The sequence below is a fragment of the Clupea harengus genome, chromosome 20, assembly GCF_900700415.2.
Source record: "Clupea harengus chromosome 20, Ch_v2.0.2, whole genome shotgun sequence".
Lineage (NCBI taxonomy): Eukaryota > Metazoa > Chordata > Actinopteri > Clupeiformes > Clupeidae > Clupea > Clupea harengus.
The window spans coordinates 486,609-511,945 of record NC_045171.1 but is presented as its reverse complement, the minus strand read 5'-3'; the positions used below and the strand labels follow the sequence as shown (position 1 = coordinate 511,945).

Genomic DNA, 25,337 nt, shown 5'->3' with positions numbered 1-25,337 from the left:
GTGATGTAGAGCAGAAGGAATATGATGACGGCTCTCTTGAGGTGTAAAGCACTTTGGTGTGTTAGGGTGGACTGCCGATGCTATCCAGCTCTGGACCTCTGTCAGTACAGAGTTCATTCCTGACTGTAATTGCAACAATTTAGTTCCCCTTCTGCCTTTAAGATGAGGTCTGCACCTCCCACAGCTAAGGTGACCAGATTTCTGAGACAAAAACCGGGGGACATTTTCAGTTCAGACACGTTAACAACTCCAAAACATGTCATATTTTTGTCTTTGTAATCGAAAAAAAACGGGGACACTGACTGGGCCCTTATTCATGAACACAGTTGATCTTACCCTTGTTCTTGTAAATCGCGAGGGGAATGTCAAACAAAGAGTTTTCTTCTTAAAACTAATCACAAAGTGGCTGAAATGAAGAGTAGTAAAGGTAACAACCTTTTGCCAGATAATAAGAACCAATATCAGTGATAAGAACTTTGTTGACGTCATGCACAAGCTTCCTTGCAGTAGGCCTAACCTCTGTGTTTGGCTGATAAGTGACTGGTCTGCACGGATGGGTGACAGGTGTAGGTTTTTCCAGCATAGAAAATTTGAAGGCCATTGAGGCAACTGAATGCATTGTATTCCTATAATCTGTGTGAAAATCAGCTGGCCCATGGACTCCAGGATCTTTGGAATTGTTTTTTAGGTATTACTATACCCAAAAGTGATTTAAGAAACAAACAAACCAAAAGATTCAAAATACAATTTTAGTAAAAAATTTAATTAAATCCAAGCAATGTCAAAGTGAGGAAGGGAGATTTGAATAATCGTTCTGTGACACACTACCAGTTGACATATTTGTTGATAAAGAATATGTGAAGTTAATGTGGGAAAAAGACATTTCATTAGTGTCTTTTTAGAGACCACCACAAGAGCACATGGTTTTTTTGTGTTTGTTTTTAAGTAATGTAGGCCTACCATTATTCTAAGCTACCTGTAATTGTCTATCTACATGTATGTAGCCTAAGCACATGACTCATTTACAGTGTCGTTCATTGAACACGTTCATTTTTATGAGAACGATGAACTGAACGCAACATCATGACAAATAATGAATTTGAACGGTGAACACGTTCATATTATCTGAGGTCCAGCGCCACTGAGGTCTAGCTAAAACATTACGGAATGTTTTCCTTCTACTGAGGAAAGACGCTGTCTAAATCAAATGCTTGTACCATGTCGTTGCTCAGTACCTGTTCAAAAGACCATAGTAATTATTTGTTAAATTGCCCAGACAGACCATGTTTGGGTAAATGACCATATTTGGTAATTGCGTTGGTCATGTGACTCCACTTCTCACGGTGCAATGTTTTGATATTGCTTCACGACATATTTAGATGGAGTAGCAGTTAACTTCGGGCATATTTTCACATAATTGAACGTTGCACTTTGTTGAAGTTGTGTGCGTCCATGTATACGTGAGTTTGACTTTGTAGCCTACCTTGTCATTATGTGTTTGTTATAGTTTAGCTTTCTCATAATTGTTACGAGCACTGTCACTTAATTGATCTAGCATGATGCACTGTTCGTGAACTCGCTTAGCATAAGCTGCTAATGTACAAATACGAGTGTTACAGGGTTTACCTATGCTAACTTTTGAGCGGTCTTTCATTTAGTGTACATGCCCTTGTGGATCTGAGATTAAGCCAGTAGCATGTCATTGCTGAAGAGGTTAAATTATTACCTTTAGTTCACTGTATAATTCATTATTTAAATGGTACTACAGGGCTGTGTATTAATGTATGTCTACGATACCTATACCAACTAACTCGACTTCGCCCTACATTACCCATGAATCATCGCACATATGTATACCAAACAAGCAACGTATTCCAAGGCAACAGCTCTCGGTCTCAATATAAAAATGGCAAGTGAAAGCGAAAACAGAGACGCAGACTCAGCGAGTACATCCGATCCACCTTATTATTATGTGCGGGATTTTTACACACTGTCTGATAAAGTTTCCGACAGTAAAAATCTCACCTTTCTGTGCAAATTATGTCCTCCTGAAAAATTAGCAATAATAAAAAAAAAAAAATTAAAATGAACTGAACTATGAACTAGTTCAGAATTTAAATGGTGAAATATGAACGTGAACGATTCATGTTTACTTGTATGAACTGAACTTTGAACTAGTTCATGAGAGGTGTGAACGTGCACAACACTGCTCATTTAAAGATTTTAGCACATTGAAACCCACTGGTCACAGTAAAAACCGGGGACATTTCCGGGGACAGCTCCAGCCGGGGACAGGCCACCAAAAAGGGGGACTGTCCCCGGAAACCGGGAACGTCTGGTCACCTTACCCCTCAGTGCCCTTTCACAGTCACACAGTCACACAGGCACACAGGCACACAGTCACACAGGCACAGCCAGCTTGCTAACTGAAGTATGTTGGTTATGTTAGCAGCTAGCCAGCTTGCTAACTGAAGTATGCTGGTTATGTTAGCAGCTAGCCAGCTTGCTAACTGAAGTATGCTGGTTATGTTAGCAGCTAGCCAGGTTGCTAACTGAAGTATGTTGGTTATGTTAGCCTATAATGCATTTGGCAATGGCAGGCTGGAGCAGGAAAAGAGGCCCTAACATTTATACATTTTATAGTGAATACTGAATAGCCTGGCCGGCTAGTGAAGACGGCAGGCGTCTTTATCTGTCTTTTGCTTTAGAGGATCCTTGAGTCTTTTGAAGTGAAACAGGACCAGCTTTACACATCTTTCTGCAGTGTTGTTTCAGTATTATTAAGAACAGTGATTGGTCTGATGGGAGTCCTGTAGAACAGTGACGGGGCTGTTGGGACGGGGGTATGGTTGTGATCAGGGCTGCGACCAAACTGTTCCAAAATATCCACTTTACTGTTTTGAGCCTCTTCAATCAATCAATCAATCAATTTGTTTATTTGATCAAGAGGGACAGTGTACATTCATGAACATTAAAATGTAAATGCAATCCAATCCAATTATAGCCAAAAGGCTAGTTTCCATTGGCAGTCCCCCTGCCAGAGTGAAAAAGGCTATACAACCTAAAAAAAAGGCATTAACGTATATCAAACATAACATTGACAATAAATCAAAAAAATAAAATAAAATAAGATACAATAAAATAAAATACAATCCTAATATACAAGTTCTACTGCTATACAAGTTCTACTGCTTACCCACTAGTGATCACACTCTTCAGTGTTGTCATAGCCCTGTGCCTTGGGTCATTGCCCATCTCGTATGTACACACACACACACACACACGCACACACACACACACACATGCACACACACACACACACACACACAAACATGCACACACACACACACACACACACACACACACACACACACACACGCACACACACACACACACACACACAAACATGCACACACACACACACACACACACACACACGCACACACACACACACAAACACACACACACACGCACACACACACACACGCACACACACACACACAAACACACACTCACTCACACACACACACACACACACACACACACACACACACACACACACGCACACACACACACACAAACACACACACACACGCACACACACACACACGCACACACACACACACACACACACACACACACACTCACACAGTCTAGTATGTAATCCTTCTTCCAGGCCTGAGTTTCACAACACACTGCAACAGATTTCATCATCCTCCCTTGATTTCTGAGAAGTCATTTTCCCAGTTCCTGCATAAGAGAAATATTCTCACGACGTCAGGATGTTACCACTGCCATATTTCACAACCTGGCGGATGACCTGATGGTTTTTTTTTATACCCAGAAGGAGATTTCTACTTGAGGTATGTCAGTAGTAAATGATAGAGGTATGACCTGATGTTTTTTTTATATCCAGAAGAAGATTTCTACTTGAGCCTGAGACACTCGACTCGTAGTAGAACCGAATCACGATTAGTTCTGGTCAGGCCTGAGACACTCGACTCGTAGTAGAACCGAATCACGATCAGTTCTGGTCAGATTTGAGCCACACGTAGTAGAAACCGAATCATGATCAGTTCTGGTCAGGCCTGAGACACTCGACTCGTAGTAGAACTTAATCATGATTAGTTCTGGTCAGATAAGTGGCTCTGTATCATTTGTGAATAATCCAGGAACTCAAACACAGGGGGGTTAAATACTTATGCAAGTAGTACATTTCAGTTTTCAATGTATTTGTAATGTTAATAGATAAATCATATTGCCTTTGGAAATATATTAGACCACTAATGTTAGCAATAAATCTATTGATTGGAAAAATATGTATCTTTGGTAATTGTGAAAATGGTGATGACTTTAAGGGGGGGGGGGGTGAATAATTTTGCAAGCCACTGCATGTAAACACATCCATTTTGTCTAATGAAATGTACTGATGAATATCATGAAAGTAAAATTATTTATTATCATTTGAGGTTCTTGTCCTTTGCCCCATACATAACCAGACTGGGAAACTACACACCCAGTTGTACAGCAGGCCTCAGGTCCAGTGCCTTTCTGTCCAGCCTGGTTCTCAGCACACATAAAGGGCTTGTTGTGGGAGATAGTAGCATCAGTGCTGGATGATTGGGGGCGACAGTGGTACAGGAGGTAGAGAAGTCGTTTAGTAATTAGAAGGTTGCCAGTTCGATTCCCTGTCAAAGCGTCCTTGAGCAAGACACTGAACCCCTAATGTGTATACATCCTTGTAAGTCGCTTTGGATAAAAGCGTCTGCTAAATGACTAGATGTAATGTATCTATGCATTGCATTTAGTAAGTCTACCCCTATTCTATCAGATCATTAATAGCCCTAAAAGTTTCATTACATTACACCTCAAAAGACTATGGTTATTATTTATCTGACAAAAACTCAATTGACTTAATTATGAATATACCATCTGTCCCTCCCTGCTTGAGTTTGGATTCTATGTGGAGTGGAAGACTCAAGCCCATGTTCTCCCATCATTGCTCTACTATCAGATCATAATTAAGTAATAATAATTAGGACCTTTGTCAGGTTTTTAATGGCACACACGACACACTGGAACACACACGTGCATATATGGAGGCGACACAGGACACACACACACACACACACACACGCGCGCAGGTAGGCCTGAGGTCGCTGTGAATTTATTTTCTGCTTTTTCCCATCCTGGACCGTCCTTCCTCAAGGACCCCCCAGGAGCAGTGGGCAGCTTGTAGCGCCCCGGGAACCAAGTGAAGTGAAGTGTCCATCTTTGGTCAGGGAATCGACATGTGTTCATTTAGTGCATGGAACGCTGAGCACTGTGTTGTTCCTACACGGGCCACAGATCATGGTAGAGAATAGTACTAAGAACTCCTGAAAAGAAAAAAGAAACAGGAATGAAAATCTGTTTACTGCCACCATTGTGTAAACGAATGAGCTGATCCACCATTGTGTGTAAACCAATGAGGTGATCCACTATTGTGTACACAAAATGAGCACTGAGCATCTTCACTGTGAGCTGGAGTGAGTGACACACACACACACACACACACACTCTTCGTCCAAGACAGACGATTCATCTCACCTGGTCCCCGGGCGCTTAAAAAAAGCTGCCCACTGCTCCTGGGGTCCTGGAGAAAGGACAGTCCGGGATGGGATAAACGCAGAAGCTAAATTCACAAACGACCTCAGGCCTGTGTGTGTGTGTGTGTGTGTGTGTGTGTGTCCTGTGTCGCCTCCATGTATTCACGTATCTTGCAGTGTGTGGTGTGTCGCTTGTGCGATTAAAGTCTGACAATTATTATTATAAATAAAGTCTTACTTACTTACTAGTCTGCTAATATCAGCATCTCCACTGTGAGCTGGAGTGAGTGACACACACACACACACACACACACACACACACACACACTAATATCAGCATCTCCACTGTGAGCTGGAGTGAGTGACACACACACACACACACACACACACACACACACACACACACACACTAATATCAGCATCTCCACTGTGAGCTGGAGTGAGTGAGTGACACACACACACACACACACACACACACACACACACACACACACTAATATCAGCATCTCCACTGTGAGCTGGAGTGAGTGAGTGACACACACACACACACACACACACACACACACACACACACACACACACACACACACACACACACACACACACTAATATCAGCATCTCCACTGTGAGCTGGAGTGAGTGAGTGACACACACACACACACACACACACACACACACACACCAACTCAGTGTTGTGTGCAGCTCAATAACCAAATGATATAGTCCTTAACCAACTCAGTGCTGTGTACAGCTCTGATGGAAGTCAAAAAGTCAAAGTGTTTATTATCGCATACACCAAATCTCTTCAGCGCAGCGAAATTCTTACGACTTGGCAGCCAACATCTACGCAGTAGACGGCATACAACAGGTAACAAAAATAACATATACCAAAATAACATATACCAGAATTAACACATAACACTATAACATATAACATATAACAAGTAACAACAGTCTGATGGAGCCACAGAGCTCAACTCCGATTGGTTACTTTTAGCAGCTTTTGTGGGCTTCGAGTCTAGACGCCGAACACGTTTACGAGACACATTTACGACTTCATGTTTGCAGGCTTCTATCTTAACATGCTTGATTCTGACCCACGGTATTTTGGGCTTGTCCACTAACATATAGATTAAGCAAGTGTTGCAAACTTTTACAAGGTTAAAATGCTGCCTATTCTGCAGTATAGTGGAGATGCTGATATTAGTGTGTGTGTGTGTGTGTGTGTGTGTGTGTGGCCAAGATAGCCCCATTACCCTGAGCCACTTCAACCCGCTCGTTTTCACGGTCACAGTCAACGTGTACGTACATGCACAGTGTGTGTGTGTGTGTGTGTGTGTGTGTGTGTGTGTGTGTGTGTGTGTGTGTGTGTGTGTGTGTGTGTGTGTGGCCAAGATAGCCCCATTACCCTGAGCCACTTCAACCCGCTCGTTTTCACGGTCACAGTCAACGTGTACGTACATGCACAGTGTGTGTGTGTGTGTGTGTGTGTGTGTGTGTGTGTGTGTGTGTGTGTGTGTGTGTGTGTGTGTGTGGCCAAGATAGCCCCATTACCCTGAGCCACTTCAACCTGCTTGTTTTCACGGTCACAGTCAACGTGTACGTACATGCACAGTGTGTGTGTGTGTGTGTGTGTGTGTGTGTGTGTGTGTGTGTGTGTGTGTGTACGTACATGCAGATGTATTTTCCAGCTAAAAGTTTTTTATACTGTTGTTAACGTTTGCAACAAGTCATTGGTTTTGTATTAATAATGTAAAGACACGATAATATAAATGTAAATGCTTACACAGAAATTGTATGTTCATCATCATACAATCATTAGACAAGTTTTTGTAACACAATTTATGAACATGGATTTGTTTCTTTATTATAAAAAAGATTGGAGTTGTTGCTCTCATAGGCGGAACTCTCTGTTGACTCACAACATCAATCTCATTCTTTCATTCACAGCCAGACAAAAACAAGCCAGTGAACAAACATCAGAATAATTGTTCTCTTGACTGGCAAATTCCTTTGCCAAATGCTCCCTTTCTCAAGGTCTCATTTAGCAGACACACACATTACCAAACACACACCTTTCTCAAGCTCTCTTTAGCAGACACACACATAAACAAACACACACCTTTCTCAAGCTCTCATTAGCAGACAGCACACATTACATACCGTGTCAAGTGTTATTCTAAAAGACAAACATAAATCACACAGCTTAAGATTCAAACATAAATCACACAGCTTAAGATTCGTAGTTGAAGTTTCCACAAATTGTCAAACCTGATACGGACGTCGCCCTGAACCACTTCCAAAGAAAAACTAAAAAAAAGAATTTAGGCCACCCCAGTCCCTTCACTGCTCAAGTATGATCTTCCATACCCCTTCAGATATTCATTATCGCTGTTCACCCCTCATACTTCTCCGTTTGCTTAATGCTATGTAGCAGCGATGCAGAAGAACCGGCTCTTGGGGCTTTAGAAAGAGATGCCACCATTGTTTAGCAGACCAACACACTCCACTGTTTAGCAGACCAACACATTCCACTGCAGAGCCACATTCTGCAATAATAGACTATTTTATTACAATTCCAGCACAATTAATGTCTTAGCTTCTCACTAATGAAGCCTCCTTAGCTGTTCACAAAACATGATATCTCTTTTTTTCTGTGTTTGGTCACATATAGTGAGTATATTAAAAACATTTTGTTAATATTGATTTGTTTGAGATAAAAAACAAAAAAACAGCTTGAGGAGATCCAATTCAACCCAAACCTGACCAAAGGTCTCTGTGTGTACTGTATGTCTGTCAGAACTGAAATGATCCAAGTTATCATGACCAAAAAAAGAAAGAACCCTTAAAAACCGAAGCTGCAGACAAACTGCAAAAACAGGAAAAGAAAAACTGTGAACCAAAGGAGAGAAGGAGAGAAGGAGAGAGAGAAGGGAGGAAGAGAAAGAGAGAGAAGGAGAGAGGGAGAGAAGGAGAGAGAGAGAGAAGGAGAGAGGGAGAGAAGGAGAGAAGGAGAGAAGGAGAGAGAGAGGGAGAGAGGGAGAGAAGGAGAGAAGGAGAGAGGGAGAGAGGGAGAGAAGGAGAGAAGGAGAGAGAGAGGGAGAGAGGGAGAGAGGGAGGGAGAGAAGGAGAGAAGGAGAGAGAGAGGGAGAGAAGGAGAGAGAGAAGGAGAGAGAGAGGGAGGGAGTCTGAACGTGAGCATATGGGAGCAATCATCCAGCCGCGGCATGCTGGAGCGGTTAGCCTTCCCTGGCTGCCTGGAGGGTGGGTGGGAGGGTGGTGTGTTCCCCCTCTCTGGCTGCCTGGAGGGAGGGAGGGTGGGTGGGTGGTGATGTGTTCCCCCACTCTGGGTGCCTGGAGGGTGGGTGGTGGTGGTGTATTCCCCCCTCTCTGGCTGCCTGGAGGGAGGGTGGTGTGTGTGTGTGTTCCCCTCTGGCTGCTCTCCCTCTCTGCAGAGCTTGTAATGTAGAGTATGGTTCATGCATCAGCGCAGCTGGGTGGGGTCAGGAGGTTATTGATACACTCTGAGTCGAGGGGAACCTCCTGGAGAGCATAAATAGCAGAGAGCCGTGGGAGAGCCTCGCAGTCTCTGGCCCCAGACAGCCCAGGACAGGTGGTCTCCACGCCCGCCGCACGCTCCACGCTCCACGCTCCACGCTCCACGCTCCACGCCGCTCAGCTCCACTGCATCTGCATCTCATCCGTAAGTGTGTGTGTGTGTGTGGCCGTGAAACTCGTACAGCTAGTTCTCATCTGCCTGCATTGCATGTTTTATTCTGGCATTGAAAATGCATATTAACTTTGGCATTGAAAATGCATATTACCTTTAGCATTGAAAATGCATATTACCTTTAGCATTTGCATGGAATTGATAGCATATTAAAACTTGCTCACATAAGGTTCTGAGAGCTTGCACTTCTTTGCCATACGGACCAATTCATGTGGGATTAACATTACTATCTTATGTTGGTTTGACTCTTTCAAATAAATAATGTTATCATGGATACGAAGGCATTCCATAACAAAGTTTCATTCCTAGAATTGTTTTATATTATAATGTGTTTAAAATGTGTTGGTAAAAATGAGAAGAGAAAAAAAAAGAAATATAAATTGATAGCATTATCATTAGTTACTATATCCATCTGAATTGTAGGATTTTGTCCTTTGTAAGCTAATGGAAGAATGGAAAGAGATGAAAAATCTTTCCATTTCACATTAAATACCAAAAATATAACATATACTGTATTATAGGCTTCTATTTTTTGTTGCGACCCACATTTCAGTGAGTGTGGAGTGTGAGTGTGTGTGTGTGTGTGAGTGTGTGTGTGTGTGTGTGTGTGTGTGTGTGTGTGTGTGTGTGTGAGTGTGTGTGTGTGTGTGTGGTGTGGTGTGTGTGTGTGTGTGTGTGTGTGAGTGTGTGAGTGTGTGTGTGTGAGTGTGTGTGTGTGTGTGTGGTTTTGCCTCTCCTGAACTAGGTTTACAAGGGGAATAATGACCGTGGAGAACTGGAAATGAGTTCAAGCAGCGCTGAATTCTTTCCCCATTGCTCATGCGGCTCCGTATCCTTCTCACCACACCACTTGAGCCCTGTGCTATGCTGCGTGGAGAGGGAGAGAGAGAGAGGAGAGAGAGGAGAGAGAGAGAGAGGGAGAGAGAGAGAGGAGAGGGAGAGAGAGGAGAGGAGAGAGAGGAGAGGAGAGAGAAGAGAGAGGAGGAGAGAGGGGGAGAGCAGGCTTCTCTTCTGCTACTCTTTCTCACGTCTTTTTCCTTTTTTTTTTCTTTTTTTTCCTTCTGCCAGTGTTCCAGTATGGAAGTCGTTATGTCCCCCATCTGTGTGGACTGCTTGCTGGCCATCATCCTGACCCTGACCCTTAACACGCTAAGTGGAGTCAACTCGTTGCCTGTGAGTAGCGTGGATCCCGTGTGCAGCGCCACCAACACGGCCAAGTACAGCTTGAAGTTTACGGGCAGATGGAGCCAGACTTCCTTCCCAAAGCACTATCCCCTTTACCGGCCCCCCGCCCAGTGGACCCCCGTCTTCGGTGAGTGGAGTGGAGTGCTCTTGCTCTTTGCGTGCCCCGACTCAAAACTTGCGTGAATAAATACATTTACATTTACGTTTACATTTAGTCATTTAGTCATTTTTTATCTAAAAGTTTGACTATAGGAAGGTACCCTATTGTCACACCACATAGATAAAAGATATACTCTCAACCAAAAGACTAGCATATAATATACATTTACAGTACATTTACATTTAGTCATTTAGCAGACGCTTTTGTCCAAAGCGACGTACAAGGGAGAGAACAGTCAAGCTAAGAGCAATAAAAAAAACATGGTGTAACAATAAATACTACTTTACATAAGAATTAGAAAAAAACTACCTAGAACGGAAAAAGAAGTGCAGGAATGTAACTGCTGTAAGTGCAAGTTAAGCGCTAGTCAAGGTGCCAGTTAGGAAGGGAAGTGCTCTCTGAAGAGTTTGCTTCTTGAAGGTAGAGAGGGACGCCCCTGCTCTGGTAGTACTAGGCAGTTTCGTTCCACCAACGTGGAACTACAAATGAGAATAGTCTGGAAATACGTGTAAATACCCAGTGGTCCCCCGTGTCCGGTGAGTGAAGTGCTCTTGCGTGCCCCGAGTCAAAACTTGCGTAAATAAATACGTGTAAATATCTCTCAGCTCCAGCTGCTGCTCTGTTTACGTCTTTCAGTGTTTACTTTGGAAATCTAGATTGTGAAACGGCAATGAAACCAGAGAGTGGACTTGGTGTGATGAAGGACTTGGACATTGAGTAATACTTTAGAATCAGAATCAGAATCAGGTTTTATTGGCCAAGTAAGTTTGCACAAACAAGGAATATGACTTGGTGAAGTAAAGTGGCTCTCAATGTGCTTACACAAAATATACATTACATAACACAATACAAAACAAACAGTGCACCAGTGCAATGGTCTAAGAAGTTTAAAAATATATACAAGGCGGAATGGCCATATATACAGTAGCTGTAAAACAATAGTGCAAAGAAGAAGTTGAGAGTGCGAGAAGTGCAGGGATAAATATATATGCTGCAGTGGGTTAGCTGTTCAGTAGTGAGGTTGTTAAAAAGCCTTTGCACTGTTAAAGGAAAACTGTACAGAAATGACAGTTGGTGACTACATGTGTGTTGCTCTTCTCTTCTAGGGGTAACTCACAGTTCAGACTACCACATCTGGCAGAGCGACGCGTACGCCAGCAATGGGGTCAGGGAGTTCACAGAGAAGGGAGAAGCGTGGACGCTCATCCATGAGGTGGAAGCGGCGGGGGAGAAGATCCAGAGCGTCTACGGCTTATTCTCCGCACCCGCCGTGCTGGACGGGACGGGCCTGACCAACGCAGAGTTTGAGGTCTTTGCAAGGCACTCTTTTGTAAGTGAAATAAATAAAACTCATCGTCGTGACCCTGGGTCAAATATGCGTCTGAACTCTAAAATGATAGATTCATCGCCTCTGCAGTTTTCCAAAACATGTTTGTTTGGAAAACAATAAAATGTAGTCCTACTCTGCTTCATGTAACTGCTTATTTTCCGTGTCACCTTCACATCAATATTCATAAAAGGAAAGAGCTATTGGCAGTGCATGTAGGTAGATTTAGTAATGAATCCACGTCTTTTTCTACAAAGAAGGGATAGATACAGCCGTAATGTAGGGCAGAGACAACAATACATTTCACTGCTTCACTCTAATACCATCTACAGAGCCCATACAAGGACTATAAAGACCCTATATGCTCTGGTTAAGTGTTTAAGTATTATATATTATAATATATGATCAATAATAATGGCCATGTGTCCCTGCAGCTGTCCTTCATCGTGCGGATTGTGCCGAGTCCTGATTGGTTCATAGGTGTGGACAGCCTGAACTTATGTGATGGAGATCACTGGAAAGAAAGCATCCATCTGGACCTGTACCCGTATGATGCGGGGACCGACAGTGGCTTCACCTTCTCCTCGCCCAACTTTGAAACCCTGCCTCAGGAGAAAGTCTCACCGGTATGGAACATGTGCATTTACCCAGTGGTTCTCAAACTAGGGGTCGGGACCCCAAGTGGGGTCGCCAAATGTTTTTTGGGGGTCGCGAAATGATTTTGCTGCCCTGTGCATCAACATATTAGGCTTTGACATGCTGTATAGTCTATCAGAAATGGTGTTTTCTACATCAGGGTGGATAATGAAAACTGATATTGTCTCAGCAAGCAGTCTCATCATTCAAGATGAAACTGAATTTAGACCTATAGTATCCTGTCAAAATGTGTGGGGGGTCGCGAGACTTGGCAAATGGATTTTATGGGGTCCCCTGCATTAACCCATGTTGCAACACTGCATTAACCCATGGAGAATGGCTGAAAGTTGTGACATGATGTTCTGAGATAGATAGATAAATACTTTATTAATCCCGTGGGGAAATTCTGGTGTCTTACAGCTCTCTCATATTTACAATAATTACAAACAATACAATACAGTTATGTACAGTGTAAATATGTTCTACAGTGAGATACTGTAGAACATACCAAAATGGGCAGATTTATTAACAAATAAGCATATTGATGAAAGCTATTTTTCTCTTGCAGATCACTTCATCTTCTCCCAGTCACCCAGCCAACTCGTTCTATTACCCCCGATTAAAGCACCTACCCCCCTGGCCAAGGTCACTCTCAAGAAGATGAAGAACAATCTGGTCTTCAGCCTGCCCGTGGAACCGACCCAATCAAACCAGATCCCTGACGGCAATGAAATAGAAGGATCCCTCATAAGTAGGTCATTCCAATGTATGACATCATAAAAAAATGCACAACAAATGGTTGCAGAGAGTTTTTGCAGGACCTTATAAAATATTATTAGATAGATAGATAGATAGATAGATAGATAGATAGATAGATAGATAGATGGATGCTTTATTAATCCCGAGGGAAATTTAGGAAATAATTATATTTGAATAAAGTTTTTAGTAATAGTGTACAACAGTCTTGAAGTTAAAGTTGGATGAGAACGTTCTTCCCCCACCGGCCGAGAGATGTTTTGATAACCTGGTCTATTGTAGAAACATTGCATGTTAAAGCATACGTCTCCATAGCAACCCAGAAACAAACCCCCCAAAACAAATAACAGTGTCTGACCACATGTGGCAGTTTAACAGCCGAGGAGCGAGGAGTAGCTCCCTGGGAGTTATCCAGCCCTGCGGTTCTGTTGCACAGCTCAAGTCTCTCAGTATTATATAACACAGCACTGGGCACGAGGTCATCCGTGAAGAGGCATATAATAGAAATGTTAATGGCTTTTTACTTTCCTAGATACAAAAGTACTGGAAAGTACTGTACATATATTATTCATAATATGCCTGATTTTAAATTGTATTTAAACAAAACTAAAATCATGTAGCCGAATTGTGCTTTTGTTTAATCTTCAGAGAGAACATTGTGGCTCACTCAAGTCATTTCATGATTCCCTGATTCCTTCCTGCCATTAATAACTGCATGCGTGCATGAATAGTATTAGATGTTGTTTTTGTATTTAAAATGACCTGAATCATATTGTTTCTGTATTTGAAAATGACCTGAATCATGTTGTTTCTGTATGTCACATGACCTGAATCATATTGTTTCTGTATGTCACATGACCTGAATCATATTGTTTCTGTATGTCACATGACCTAAATCATGTTGTTTCTGTATTTAAAATGACCTAAATCATATTGATTTTGTATTTAAAATGACCTGAATCACATTGATTCTGTATGTCACATGACCTGAAGCATGTTGATTTTGTATTTATCATGACCTGAATCATGTCCTTTCTGTATTTAACCTGAATCATGGCATTTTTTCAGATACTCCGCTTGACTGTGAGGTGTCTGCGTGGTCGTCCTGGGGTCTGTGCAAGGGGAAGTGTGGCGAGCCTTGGGTGAGGCACAGGACTCGCTACATCCATCTGCACCCTGCAAACAACGGCTCACCATGCCCCCCTCTGGAGGAAGAGAGGAACTGCAGCCCAGACAACTGTGTTCCTGTGGTGTCACCACCGCCGCCCTCCTCCTCTACGCCCAGAGGCCACTGAGGGAGCACAGGACACGTTCTTGCCTCTTCAGGCGTCTCTTCAGGCGTCTCTACAGAAGATGACTGCATTCAAGCTCAGTCATGGCACACACACACACACACACACACACACACTCTCTCTCCCGGACTGCATTCAAGCTCAGTCATGGAAGTCATCTGGAAGTGTTTAACTGCCCATTATGACACACACACACACACTCTCTCTCTCTCTCCCGGAGCTCAACACACACACACACGCACACACGCACACACACACACACACACACACACACACACACACACACACACACACACACACACACACACACTCTCCTGGAAAAATCCACTCTTGACATTCGAAATCTGTGGTTATAACAAATGCTGAAGTAACATCCTCATAAATCAAATTCCCACACTGTTCACTCTACCCGCATTGTGAACACTCACAGCCCTGTTTTATATAAGAGTACTAACTGTCCTCCAGATGATTAGACAGCATTACTAGACCATTAAGTAGAACACATTGTAAAGGGAAGGATCCGTCCGTCTGAAGCAGGACGAGGGACTTAAATGTGCTGTATTTATTTTGTCATTTTGTACATTGTTTGTGATAAACTACCTGTAAATAAAACTGTGTTCAATAACTGCCCCGGCTTCTTTATCGCAACACTGCATCTGCAATGCTTGACCTGGTTAGTTACCTACAAACACAACCAAAGCAGTAACTGAATAATAGAACACTGCATTAATACTAATATTATTAATAATACTACTACTAATAATAATAATATGAATTAATATTAATAACTATTATACATTTCAGGGCATTTTATGACTGAGAATGGAAGATTGAAGATCCTTGAAGTCAGGGAGATTTCAAATAAACTATTCCCACTTTTCAAAGTTAAAACTTAATTAGTCACCTATTGCATTCCCTTTATCGGCTCGCGCTTTTATCTGCCCTTGTGACAGATGGAATTCACTGTAGCCTACAGAAGAAGCAGGTGGCGGGTTCTCACACACGTTATCTCGTGTTTGTGTGTGTGTGTGTGTGTGTGTGTGTGTGTGTGTGTGTGTGTGTGTGTGTGTGTGTGTGTGTGTGTGTTGTGTGTGTGTTTGTGTGTGTGTGTGTGTGTGTGTGTGTGTGTGTGTGTGTCTGTGTGTGTGTGTGTGTGTGTGTGTGTGTGTGTTGTGTGTGTGTGTGTGTGTGTGTGTGTGTGTGTGTGTGTGTCTGTGTGTGTGTGTGTGTGTGTGTGTGTGTGTCTGTGTGTGTGTGTGTGTGTGTGTGTGTGTGCGTGTGTGTGTGTGTGTTTGTGTGTGTGTGTGTGTGTGTGTGTGTCTCTGTGTGTGTGTGTGTGTCTGTGTGTGTGTGTGTGTGTGTGTGTGTGTGTGTGTGTGTGTGTGTGTGTCTGTGTATCGAGTCGTTCTCAGTTCCACATAGAGGCATCCGTGCTCTTTCTGCATTCTCTGAGTTTAACATTAAAGTAAAATGTTTGAAATGCGAATCTTGACTCTAATTCTATTCGAGGTCTGTTTTGTGGCGTGGGCCAGCGCCATGTACTTTGACCTCGGCGAACAGGAGGAGAAGTGCATCATCGAGGAGATCCCAGAGGACACACTGGTGACAGGTCAGGAACTATTCAACTCTTTTGTGAATCTTATACCATAGCAATGTCTCAAATCAAACTCACACATACGCTAGCTTTGTGTTAGCTACAGAACTACGGTATAGACAGCTCTGAGATACCATGGTAACCAGCTCATAGCATGGAACGCTAACTGAGGTTAATTGAAAACAGTATAGGAGAGGATGGATTTGACTCAAATGACTAGAACATGATGCTAGTGTTTGTTAAGGCAGATTACAGAGCGTGCCTTATTGCAATGGACACCGTTTCATTGTGGGTCAAGCTTTCACTGTACAAAATGTGACTTCATGTAAATGTTAACACAAATAGGGTTTAACAATTTTATATATACATACTTATACATACTATGCATTAATGTTTAATAAACCTACTCATGTTTAATAAACCTACTCATGTTTGATAAATCCTTTTGTGTTAACAAGCGGTCAGTCTTGGTTTACAATTTGGTCTTCTGAATCAGTCCATAATTGGTTTATAATTTGATCATCTCAATTTTAGTTCGTTTTAAACTGAACATTAAAACAACAGTCAGGAGTTTTGTCTAAAGCTAACGAGCTACCTAAAAGGCATACGCAAGCACAGCATCAACACAGCTGGCACTGATAAAAAGCTTCATAGCGTGCTAACTCGTGTCTTTTGGCGATATAATTGGCGGTGTCCTGCTGTGCAAGCTTTCCTTGCATTTTCATGGGCTGGGGGTGCATGACGCATGGGCCTGGGCAGTTAGTGGGAAAGACAGGCTTGTTTACCTGTAAATCACATCACCATATACCACCAAAATGAATTGGAAGATGATACCAAAACTAGTTGCAATTGTTGCACAGTGTTCCTTTAAGATGTGAGCTTACAGTCTTTTGCCAATTTGCCATTTTCTTTAGACTAAATAGCTAGTGCTTACCTTTCTGATGTTTGAACTTTTCTGATGTTTAACTGTATTGTCTACTGCACTTGTATTTCAGGCTACTTCCTGTTAGAACACTGGGATGAAAAGAAACCAGACAATACTCCTCATCTGGGCATGACCGTCACCATACGAGATCCCGATCATGAGGTCGCCTGGCTTTCCTCACTCTATCTATTTCCTCACTCTCTCTCTTCAACATGTGCACAAGGCTTTCCTCTCTCTCTCTCTCTCTATTTCCTCACTCTATCTCTCTCTCTCTATCTATCTATTTCCTCACTCCATCTCTTCAACATGTGCACAAGGCAGGCTGGATACAATATTCAAGTGACACAATGAGCCGTAACTTCATAACTTGTGTGTTTTTGTAAACAGATATGAGCCATAACTTGTGTGTTTTGTAAACAGATATGAGCCATAACTTGTGTGTTTTGTAAACAGATACTGCTGCTGAAACGGTACGGAAAATATGGGAAGTTTACCTTCACAGCTCACGCTTCCGGTCAGCATTACCTCTGCATGCAGTCAAACTCCACCAGGTTCTCTGTCTTTGCAGGAGAAAGGCTGGTATGTTGAAGTCAAAGTTCAAAGTACTTTATTTGTCATTGTCACAAAAACAACGAGACAGTAGAGGCAGCCTATTGCTTTAGTTAGAAAATATCTGTGTTAATAATATGATAACATGATGATATTATAATAATAATAATAATAAAACTTTATTTATATAGCACCTTTCATGCAAAAGAACGTGCAGCATAAAGTGCTTTAATATTAATCAATTACACAAAAAAAATATGATTTTCCATTTTTCACCATGAACTTCAGAGAGTCCATTTGTCTCTCATTTGTGCCTCTATCTCTCTCTCCCTCTTCTCTCTCTCTTCTCCTCCCTCTCTCTTCTCCTCTCTTTCTCATCTCCTCTTTCTCTCTTCTCCTCTATCTTTCTCTCTCTCCTCTCCTCTCTCATGAACTTCAGAGAGTCCATTTGGATGTTCAAATGGGGGAACACGCCGTCGATCCCAGTGCTGTCAAAGCTAAAGACACCGTCAAGACTATGGAGTACAGCATACAGCATCTGATCGACCAGATGAATTATATCGCTCGGCAACAAGACTACCAAAGGGTAAGACACTTTATAGCAGCTATAATGGGTTTACAAATTTAGCGTGACCAGCAAAAGTCAACAAAACATCACCTGAGTCACAATGTAAGAAAAAAGGAATATAGTGACACCATGCTCCAAAGATCTAGTCCACTTTTCTCTTAAAATATTAAAAGTAGATAAATAGCCTATCCATAATGGTCATCATTGATATTCTCAGTTCACTTTTTCTACAGTTTTGTTCTCTATAGGTTCAATTGCTCCACTGTATTTAGGATTTACAGCATATTACTTTCGTAAAAAAGCTTTGGAAATGTATACTGAGTTCCACTGTGGTGGGAACGCCTGCCCCCCTTTCAGCGAAGATAATAAAATATGAGATCTTACAAACCAGATCTCACAGTCAACAGCTACTTCATTACACTACTGCTATGCCTACATCAAAGTGGATTTGTTTTACATCTTAATGTGGACATGCAATCCCGAAGACCGCAGTCAGATAGGACAATGAACAGAACTGAACAGGACAGACAATCCAAGTTTCTAAGTGAGTCAGAGTCTTCTGTAGTGTCTTCATGTACTAGCATCTGTGTACACGCTTACCCTGCAAACTGTGCCTGTGTACAAGGCCCAGTCCAGAGCCTTTCCCTCGTTTCGTATCAGTGGAGAAGCCTTGACTCTGCGCATTGCTACGAAACTGTGTTCATTTCAAATGAAAGCTCTTGGGTTCCCTCTAGTGGAAGAGGCTGATTTATGTTCAGTGAGACGGCAAATTATAATGTGATTTCACGCCATCTTTCCTTTTAAGTTAACTTAGTTTATATACAAAAATATGCACTATGCTCCACATTCTTGCCGTAGTCTTTTTTGTGCAACGGTGACCGAGTTATTCATTTAAATTTATTTTGATCCGCGATTCTAATCACATAAACTTTTTTTCAAATTCAGTGAATTGCTTGTCCCGGCCCTCTAGCTGTCTGTTCAGTATCTGTGGTGTTTGTACACAGTCCTGGCTCTAATGGGAAGCATACAAACAATCCCTGCCAATCAACACAGTGGTTCAGGAACACGGAGGAGAAGGGTGTCATTTCATTGGTTCAACTATCAACAACCTTTCGCAAAACCAAATCTGTTTAAAAGCTCATTCTGGCATATGAGTTCCTCTGTGCAGTTCATCTAATACGTATCTATGAATCTATGTGTGTGTGTGTGTGTGTGTGTGTGTGCGTGTGTGTGTGTGTGTGTGTGTATACCTGGACACTACTCCTTCTTTGGGAAAATCAAGATCCTACACAGAAAGGAAACATTGGGAAAGCTCTATAAAGCTGAAATGGTGTTTCATGTGTTTAATGCATATCAACTATACCAGTCCAAGTCATTGTGTTTTATGCATATCAACTACACCAGTATAAGTTTAAGTCATTGCCACATATTTTGTTTTAAGATTGTGTCTCTTCTTAATTACCAGGAACGAGAAGAAACCTTCCGAGAGATCAGTGAGCAAACAAATTGGAGCGTTTTATGGTGGGCGATGAGTCAGACGGCCATCTTACTCTCCGTTGGATTCTGGCAGATGAAGAGGCTGAAGGACTTTCTCATTGAAAAGAAACTAGTTTGATGTTATGCTGTTATGAAACTAGTTTGATGTTATGATGTTATGAAACTAGTTTGATGTTATGAAACTAGCTTGATGTTTTGATGTTATGAAACTAGTTTGATGTTATGCCCGCAGATCTCATGGAACAAAAATGTGGTATTATTATTATTATTATGGTGTTTGTTGTTATTAATCCACCAAAATGAAAACATCATTAAACTATGACTTCACAGACTGATAGACTGCAGGATCATATGTGTGGTGACTACATAAACCCAGAATCATTACAAAACAGAGGTAAATCAAATACAAAATTCAATAAGTCAGAAATTGAGCATGGCATCCTTCATCATTCCTCTTGAAAAGCACTGGTAAAACCTGGTAGGGGTGAGAGAAATGTGACATATACAAATTGAATAACTATGTTTAGCCTTTAATAGCATGTGATATGATGGTAGGGGGTGGCAATAGATGATTATTACAGTAAGTGCAGCTGCAATAAAATGCTAGAGAGGTCGAAACGTATCCTTTCACACAGATGTTATGAACCTGATGTAGAAATTAATCCACATTAATGTCCTCAACTGCAGCTACAAAGGCACCGCTGCTGTCCTCTCTGGGCATCTCTTGTTGCTAATTAAGGTTGAACTTTTTTTTATCTAAAAGTTTGACTATAGGAAGGTACCCTATTGTCACACCACATAAAAAATATACTCTCAAGCAAACCCACAACACAAAAGACTAGCATATAATATAGCCTACTAACATTTAGATAGGACAGTGTAGACTCTACAGTCACTGTAGAGAGACCGGAAAGCCATGTGTAGCCTACTAGAACATTACATAGCTGTTTCTGTTGCTCAGTGCCAAAACCAATAGACCAATTTTCACCCTACGTCAGAACGACGTCACACAGGTTCAACCGCGCAAGTTGGTTGCAAAAGACAACCAGAAAAATGTCGTGTTGTGCTGTGGGATGCCAGAATCGGAAATCTGTAAACAAGGATCTTAAGTTTTACAGAATACCAGCAGCTAACAATTCTTTTAATGCCAACCGCAGACGTCGTTGGTTACAAGCCATCAGAAGAGCCGATTGGAACGAAGACCATATTAAAAATGCCAGACTCTGCAGTTCACACTTCATATCAGGTAAGTTAACATTAGAGCTGCACTAAATCAGACACATCACTCGGTTTGGCTTACAACAACAAAATAACCCGGTAAAGTTGTACGCTTATCTAACAATAGAACACAGAATAATGTACAAGTTTTAGTCGTTCTAGCTAACTTACCTTAAATTGTGTTACGTTGTCTTGCTAGTAGTTAGCTTGACGACTAGCTAGTGTCGTAAGCTTGGCAAACTCAGGCTAAATGTACCTGTTACACTATCGTACTGTCAATAACTAGAATACTGTTTTTGGACAGGAGAGGTATCCATGGACTTCAATAGTCCCGACTTTGTACCTTCTGTCTTTTCCTTCTCAACCCAGGGTGAAATAGACAATGGCGATACAAAACTTGAGAGGTAAATATTGTCACTTTAGCCTTATTTAGTTGCTAACCGGAATCACATTGCATGCATCAAAATGCAGAGAATGTATGGCAAGTAATGTCACATCATTTTTAGATAATTTGTCAGACCAGATTTTTGTTATGTCTGCATTGTCTTGTGAAGCCCTGTTGAGGTATGCTATGTAATTTACACTTGACTTGGTTTTGGTACCTGATAACTTCCTATGATCTACCAAGCAACTAAACTGTTTTGGACTGACTGTTTGCCTTCATCTCTGTGTATCAGATTTAAGAGGAAAAGAAAAAGGGAAGAAACCACCCACAGACCACCAGATGATGTACAGCGGTCCAAAGAAGCTAGTGATGAGGTTGCATCAGAATCTTCTGGAGCTTGCCTGTCCTCAGATGACAGCAGAATGGAGCCTGGTGCGGATCCATGCACTGGTAAGAACTTATAATACCTTAACTAATGTAGGGCAGTCATTATTAGGATGAATCAGGTCCTGTTTATTTATTGTTCAATACAGCAGAACTGTGTTGTGAATGACGTTGAACATTATTCTGTTTAGCACATGCGGTTTGAAAACATCTATCAAATAATATTGAGAAAAGCTCAACTAAAACAAGTGACAGTGCTTCTTTTATAAGTCTATTACTATCTAATATCTATTTCAGAAGCCACAGTCCCAAAGGTTCTCCATGATGATCTGAAACACAAGTACAGCCAACTTTCTGCAGAGTGTGTCAACCTGCGTTTGGAGATCGACAAACTGAAATCTGAGAATGAGGAACTAAAGGCAACACTCACAAATACACAATTTTCCTTTAGCTCTATCAAGAGTAAAGCAGTGCAGGTTCTGTTTTTTACAGGTCTGACCAGTGTCTTATTTGAGTGGTTGATTCACAAACTTAAAGACAGTGTAGAGGTTGTGCGTGGCTCTATGAACCTGAAGGATCATCTATTAATCATCCTAATGAAACTAAGATTAGGGCTCTGCAACAAGGATATTGCTTTCAGATTTAATGTCACAGAAAGTGACATCTCAAACATTTTGAGAAGTTGGCTCCCTGTTATGTCTGCAACTTTAAAGCCTCTCATAAAGTGGCCAAGCAAGCATGCAGTATTAAAGAATATGCCAAAAATGTTTTAAACCTAAATATAAACGTTGCAGGTGCATTATTGACTGTACAGAAATTTTTATCAACAGACCCACAAATTTAACCTCCAGAGCCCAGACGTACTCGACTTATAAAAGCCACAACACTGTTAAATATTTGGTTGGCATGTCACCTTCAGGAGCCATTTCTTTTCTGTCGGCAGGTTGGGGTGGGCGAGTTTCAGATAAACAAATTACAGCTGAGTCTGGATTTTATGACCTTCTAGAGCATAATGATGAGATACTAGCAGATCGTGGTTTTACCATCAGAGATGAGCTTGCCACACGTGGTGCCACCCTTAGGATCCCTCACTTTACCAAAGGTAAAAAGCAGCTCTCTGCTCAAGAAGTGGACATATCAAGGCGTTTGTCTAATGTGAGAATACACATTGAAAGAATAATAGGTAGATGGAAAAATTTCAAAATTCTGACTACTGTTATTCCACTCACACAGGTTGACCTCTTGGACGATATTGTGATTGTGTGTGGAGCATTAACAAACCTTTGTAAATGTATAGTCCCAAGACATTAAGCTTAATTTAGATTAATTCTGTAAGTAACTGTTTATTGTCATAAACACAATTAATTGCACATTCAAGTGTTTAAATGTAAAATATTAGTACTGTATTAAATAATTTGCTCTGAAGTACATTTCATTCTGACTTGTTTTTTTTGCACTGTTCACAATACCAATCCACAACCTTTCTTCTTACTCTGGCACATGTGTAGTGAAAATGGTTCTTGCACTTTGCACAGTCAATCATCATTCCAAAGTCTGGCCTTTGACAGTGTGAGCAGACTGTAGGCGCTTGCATCAGTGGATCCATGCTGCGTGTTAACAGCTCAGGCAAAATACTCTGTTTGAAGAACACTTCAGCTTTAGGCAGGACTGCTTGCAGCATTTCTTCATCTCTGGGTATGCGGTTGATAGCAACAACTTGCTTTGTCCAAACCACAAAGTCGCAGTATTGGGCGTTGCATACAAACATGTGAAGCTGAACTTGATGGTAGTATTCATGATTCTTCTTTAATTGTAGTGCTTTGTCTAAGCAGAACTGTGTGTCCTCGCTACTCCCCGTCAGACCATCACGGTATTTGTATGGACACTTAATCTCTACAGTTGCTTTCCCACAGCAGGTACAGTTTGCTATTCCATCCGGCGATGCCCCAAGATGTGGTTTGTCTGGCCGCACAACAAGACCGCAGAGCTTCACGTCAAAGTTGGGATGTTGTGCTTTCATTATTTCTGTGTATTGTCTTCTGGCTGTGTCCTCCATATCTCTTCCCCAAAGTACTGCTGGCACATGGGACAAGTCTTGTTTGTTGTAGTGCATTACCTGTTTTACGAGGTTTGTTTTAGCGGTTTCGGTTACTACAGTGCATACACGATGTAGGGTTGTGCTTGTTATCCTTCCAGTTCTGTGTGTGTGCCAGGCCTGAGAGTGGGCCTGATTTTTTGTCGTAAGCTCAAGGTTTACACACTGCTCATTGGTTAACTCCTTCCTCAGTTTTTCAAAGGTCTCTTCACTCCTCTCTTGTAGTTCATTTTTGCAGAGGCATCTCAGATTGGCATCATACAGAGCTACTAGTGGCTCTGGCAGGTCTTCGGTCTCTGTGTCAGATTCTGTTGCTGAATCTGTGTCACTGAAGTCCATGGTAGTGAGCACAGCTGCGTTAGGTGCCAGTACTTTCAATTCTGCAATGTCTTCATCTGTCAGTTCTGAATACACAAAATAAATGTTAGATAACTTATTTTCATACAAATTGCAATCAAAGCTGGTTGCATCTGCCATTAATAGTTACATGACCCTGATTATAACTTATGTATTTACATTAATTATAAAATATAATGAATACCTGATTGCTATATGTACATGACCTGATCTCGTCTACATTCAGATTGTGCCTACCGTTTACATGATTCTTTCTACGCTTTACTCTGACTGGCTGCAGGTGGGTGTCTGTCCTTTTAGCCTTTCTGAAGCTGATCTCACTCAGTTTGGCTGGTTTCACCTCTCTCTTGGATGTGTGGATCCACATATTTGTCCCTGAAGTACAACACCTCTCCGTCTTTCCCATCCTGACCCACAGCTCAACTTTGAACATAAGTGCAGCTGCATGGCTGCAGCATGACCCTAACCTGAATAAAAAAAGGTCTAATGTATGAAACACATGTTTTGTACTTTAGGCTATACATATAACATTGTTTTGTTTTAGCTATGATTTCAGCAAATAAGCAGTTACATGTTGTTTGATTAAATTGCTGACACTGACAATTGGGCAAATAATGAACATTTAAGATAGTAAACGTATGTTGGTTTACATACCCAGCCATACAGGTGCAGTTCGCAGTAAGAATGCAGTTGTTTGTCTTGTTGACGATAACCCAGGCCTTGTACAATTCTGTCTTCTTACCCTGTCTTTGGCTAGGCAGAACCTCCGTCTTCAGCACTACGAAGTTTTGAACATTGTAATCATGACATAGTATGTCTTGGACATGACCACACAGAACAAAGTTGTATGCATCCAGAGACTTGTACGCTTTTAACTTCTCCCGGGTATATACACTTGGAGTGTCGATGAGGTAATTATAAATCTCTGGCCACTGGATGCTAGGCCATTTCGTTTCATCGTTTAGCCATTGACACGGTGGTATGGCAAACGGATCTAGAAGACGTATCCCACTGCTCACTAACGTCAATTTAGTTAAATAACTGTGTTTATCACTGGGTGACAAGTCATTGTAATACGTGGAAAACATTGT

At 41.6% G+C, this 25,337-nt stretch overlaps 3 protein-coding genes across 3 annotated transcripts; all 3 read left to right on the top strand.

Moving 5' to 3' along the window:
• The first annotated feature begins 8,986 nt into the window (after window positions 1-8,986).
• spon2b (spondin 2b, extracellular matrix protein) lies at window positions 8,987-15,301 on the top strand. Its single transcript, XM_012841319.3, is given in 7 exon segments — window positions 8,987-9,291; window positions 10,387-10,630; window positions 11,770-11,993; window positions 12,425-12,616; window positions 13,195-13,261; window positions 13,264-13,377; window positions 14,451-15,301. Coding segments are annotated over 6 exon segments (1,059 nt in total). The 5' UTR covers window positions 8,987-9,291; window positions 10,387-10,395; the 3' UTR covers window positions 14,678-15,301.
• A 731-nt stretch (window positions 15,302-16,032) lies between these two features.
• si:ch211-255i20.3 (transmembrane emp24 domain-containing protein 11) lies at window positions 16,033-20,223 on the top strand. Its single transcript, XM_031587503.2, has 5 exons — window positions 16,033-16,283; window positions 17,264-17,355; window positions 17,647-17,772; window positions 18,182-18,328; window positions 19,776-20,223. Exons 1-5 carry the CDS (start codon window positions 16,145-16,147, stop codon window positions 19,923-19,925), a joined length of 654 nt encoding a protein of 217 aa, XP_031443363.1. The 5' UTR covers window positions 16,033-16,144; the 3' UTR covers window positions 19,926-20,223.
• A 568-nt stretch (window positions 20,224-20,791) lies between these two features.
• On the top strand, window positions 20,792-22,567 carry LOC116217977. The gene is made up of 4 exons (XM_031557998.2): window positions 20,792-21,053; window positions 21,395-21,429; window positions 21,703-21,860; window positions 22,092-22,567. Exons 1-4 carry the CDS (start codon window positions 20,952-20,954, stop codon window positions 22,565-22,567), a joined length of 771 nt encoding a protein of 256 aa, XP_031413858.1. The 5' UTR covers window positions 20,792-20,951.
• Window positions 22,568-25,337: the final 2,770 nt, after the last annotated feature.

What these genes read in the sequence shown, in the direction of transcription:
- LOC116217977 (XM_031557998.2), top strand. Translation starts at nt 20,952, where the DNA reads ATGCCAACCGCAGACGTCGTTGGTTACAAGCCATCAGAAGAGCCGATT. An exon ending in GGCGATACAAAACTTGAGAG is followed by an intron (nt 21,430 to 21,702) that starts GTAAATATTGTC and finishes TCTGTGTATCAG; the next exon opens with ATTTAAGAGGAAAAGAAAAA. An exon ending in TGGTGCGGATCCATGCACTG is followed by an intron (nt 21,861 to 22,091) that starts GTAAGAACTTAT and finishes TATCTATTTCAG; the next exon opens with AAGCCACAGTCCCAAAGGTT.
- si:ch211-255i20.3 (XM_031587503.2), top strand. Translation starts at nt 16,145, where the DNA reads ATGTTTGAAATGCGAATCTTGACTCTAATTCTATTCGAGGTCTGTTTT. An exon ending in AGAGGACACACTGGTGACAG is followed by an intron (nt 16,284 to 17,263) that starts GTCAGGAACTAT and finishes CTTGTATTTCAG; the next exon opens with GCTACTTCCTGTTAGAACAC. An exon ending in GGCAACAAGACTACCAAAGG is followed by an intron (nt 18,329 to 19,775) that starts GTAAGACACTTT and finishes CTTAATTACCAG; the next exon opens with GAACGAGAAGAAACCTTCCG.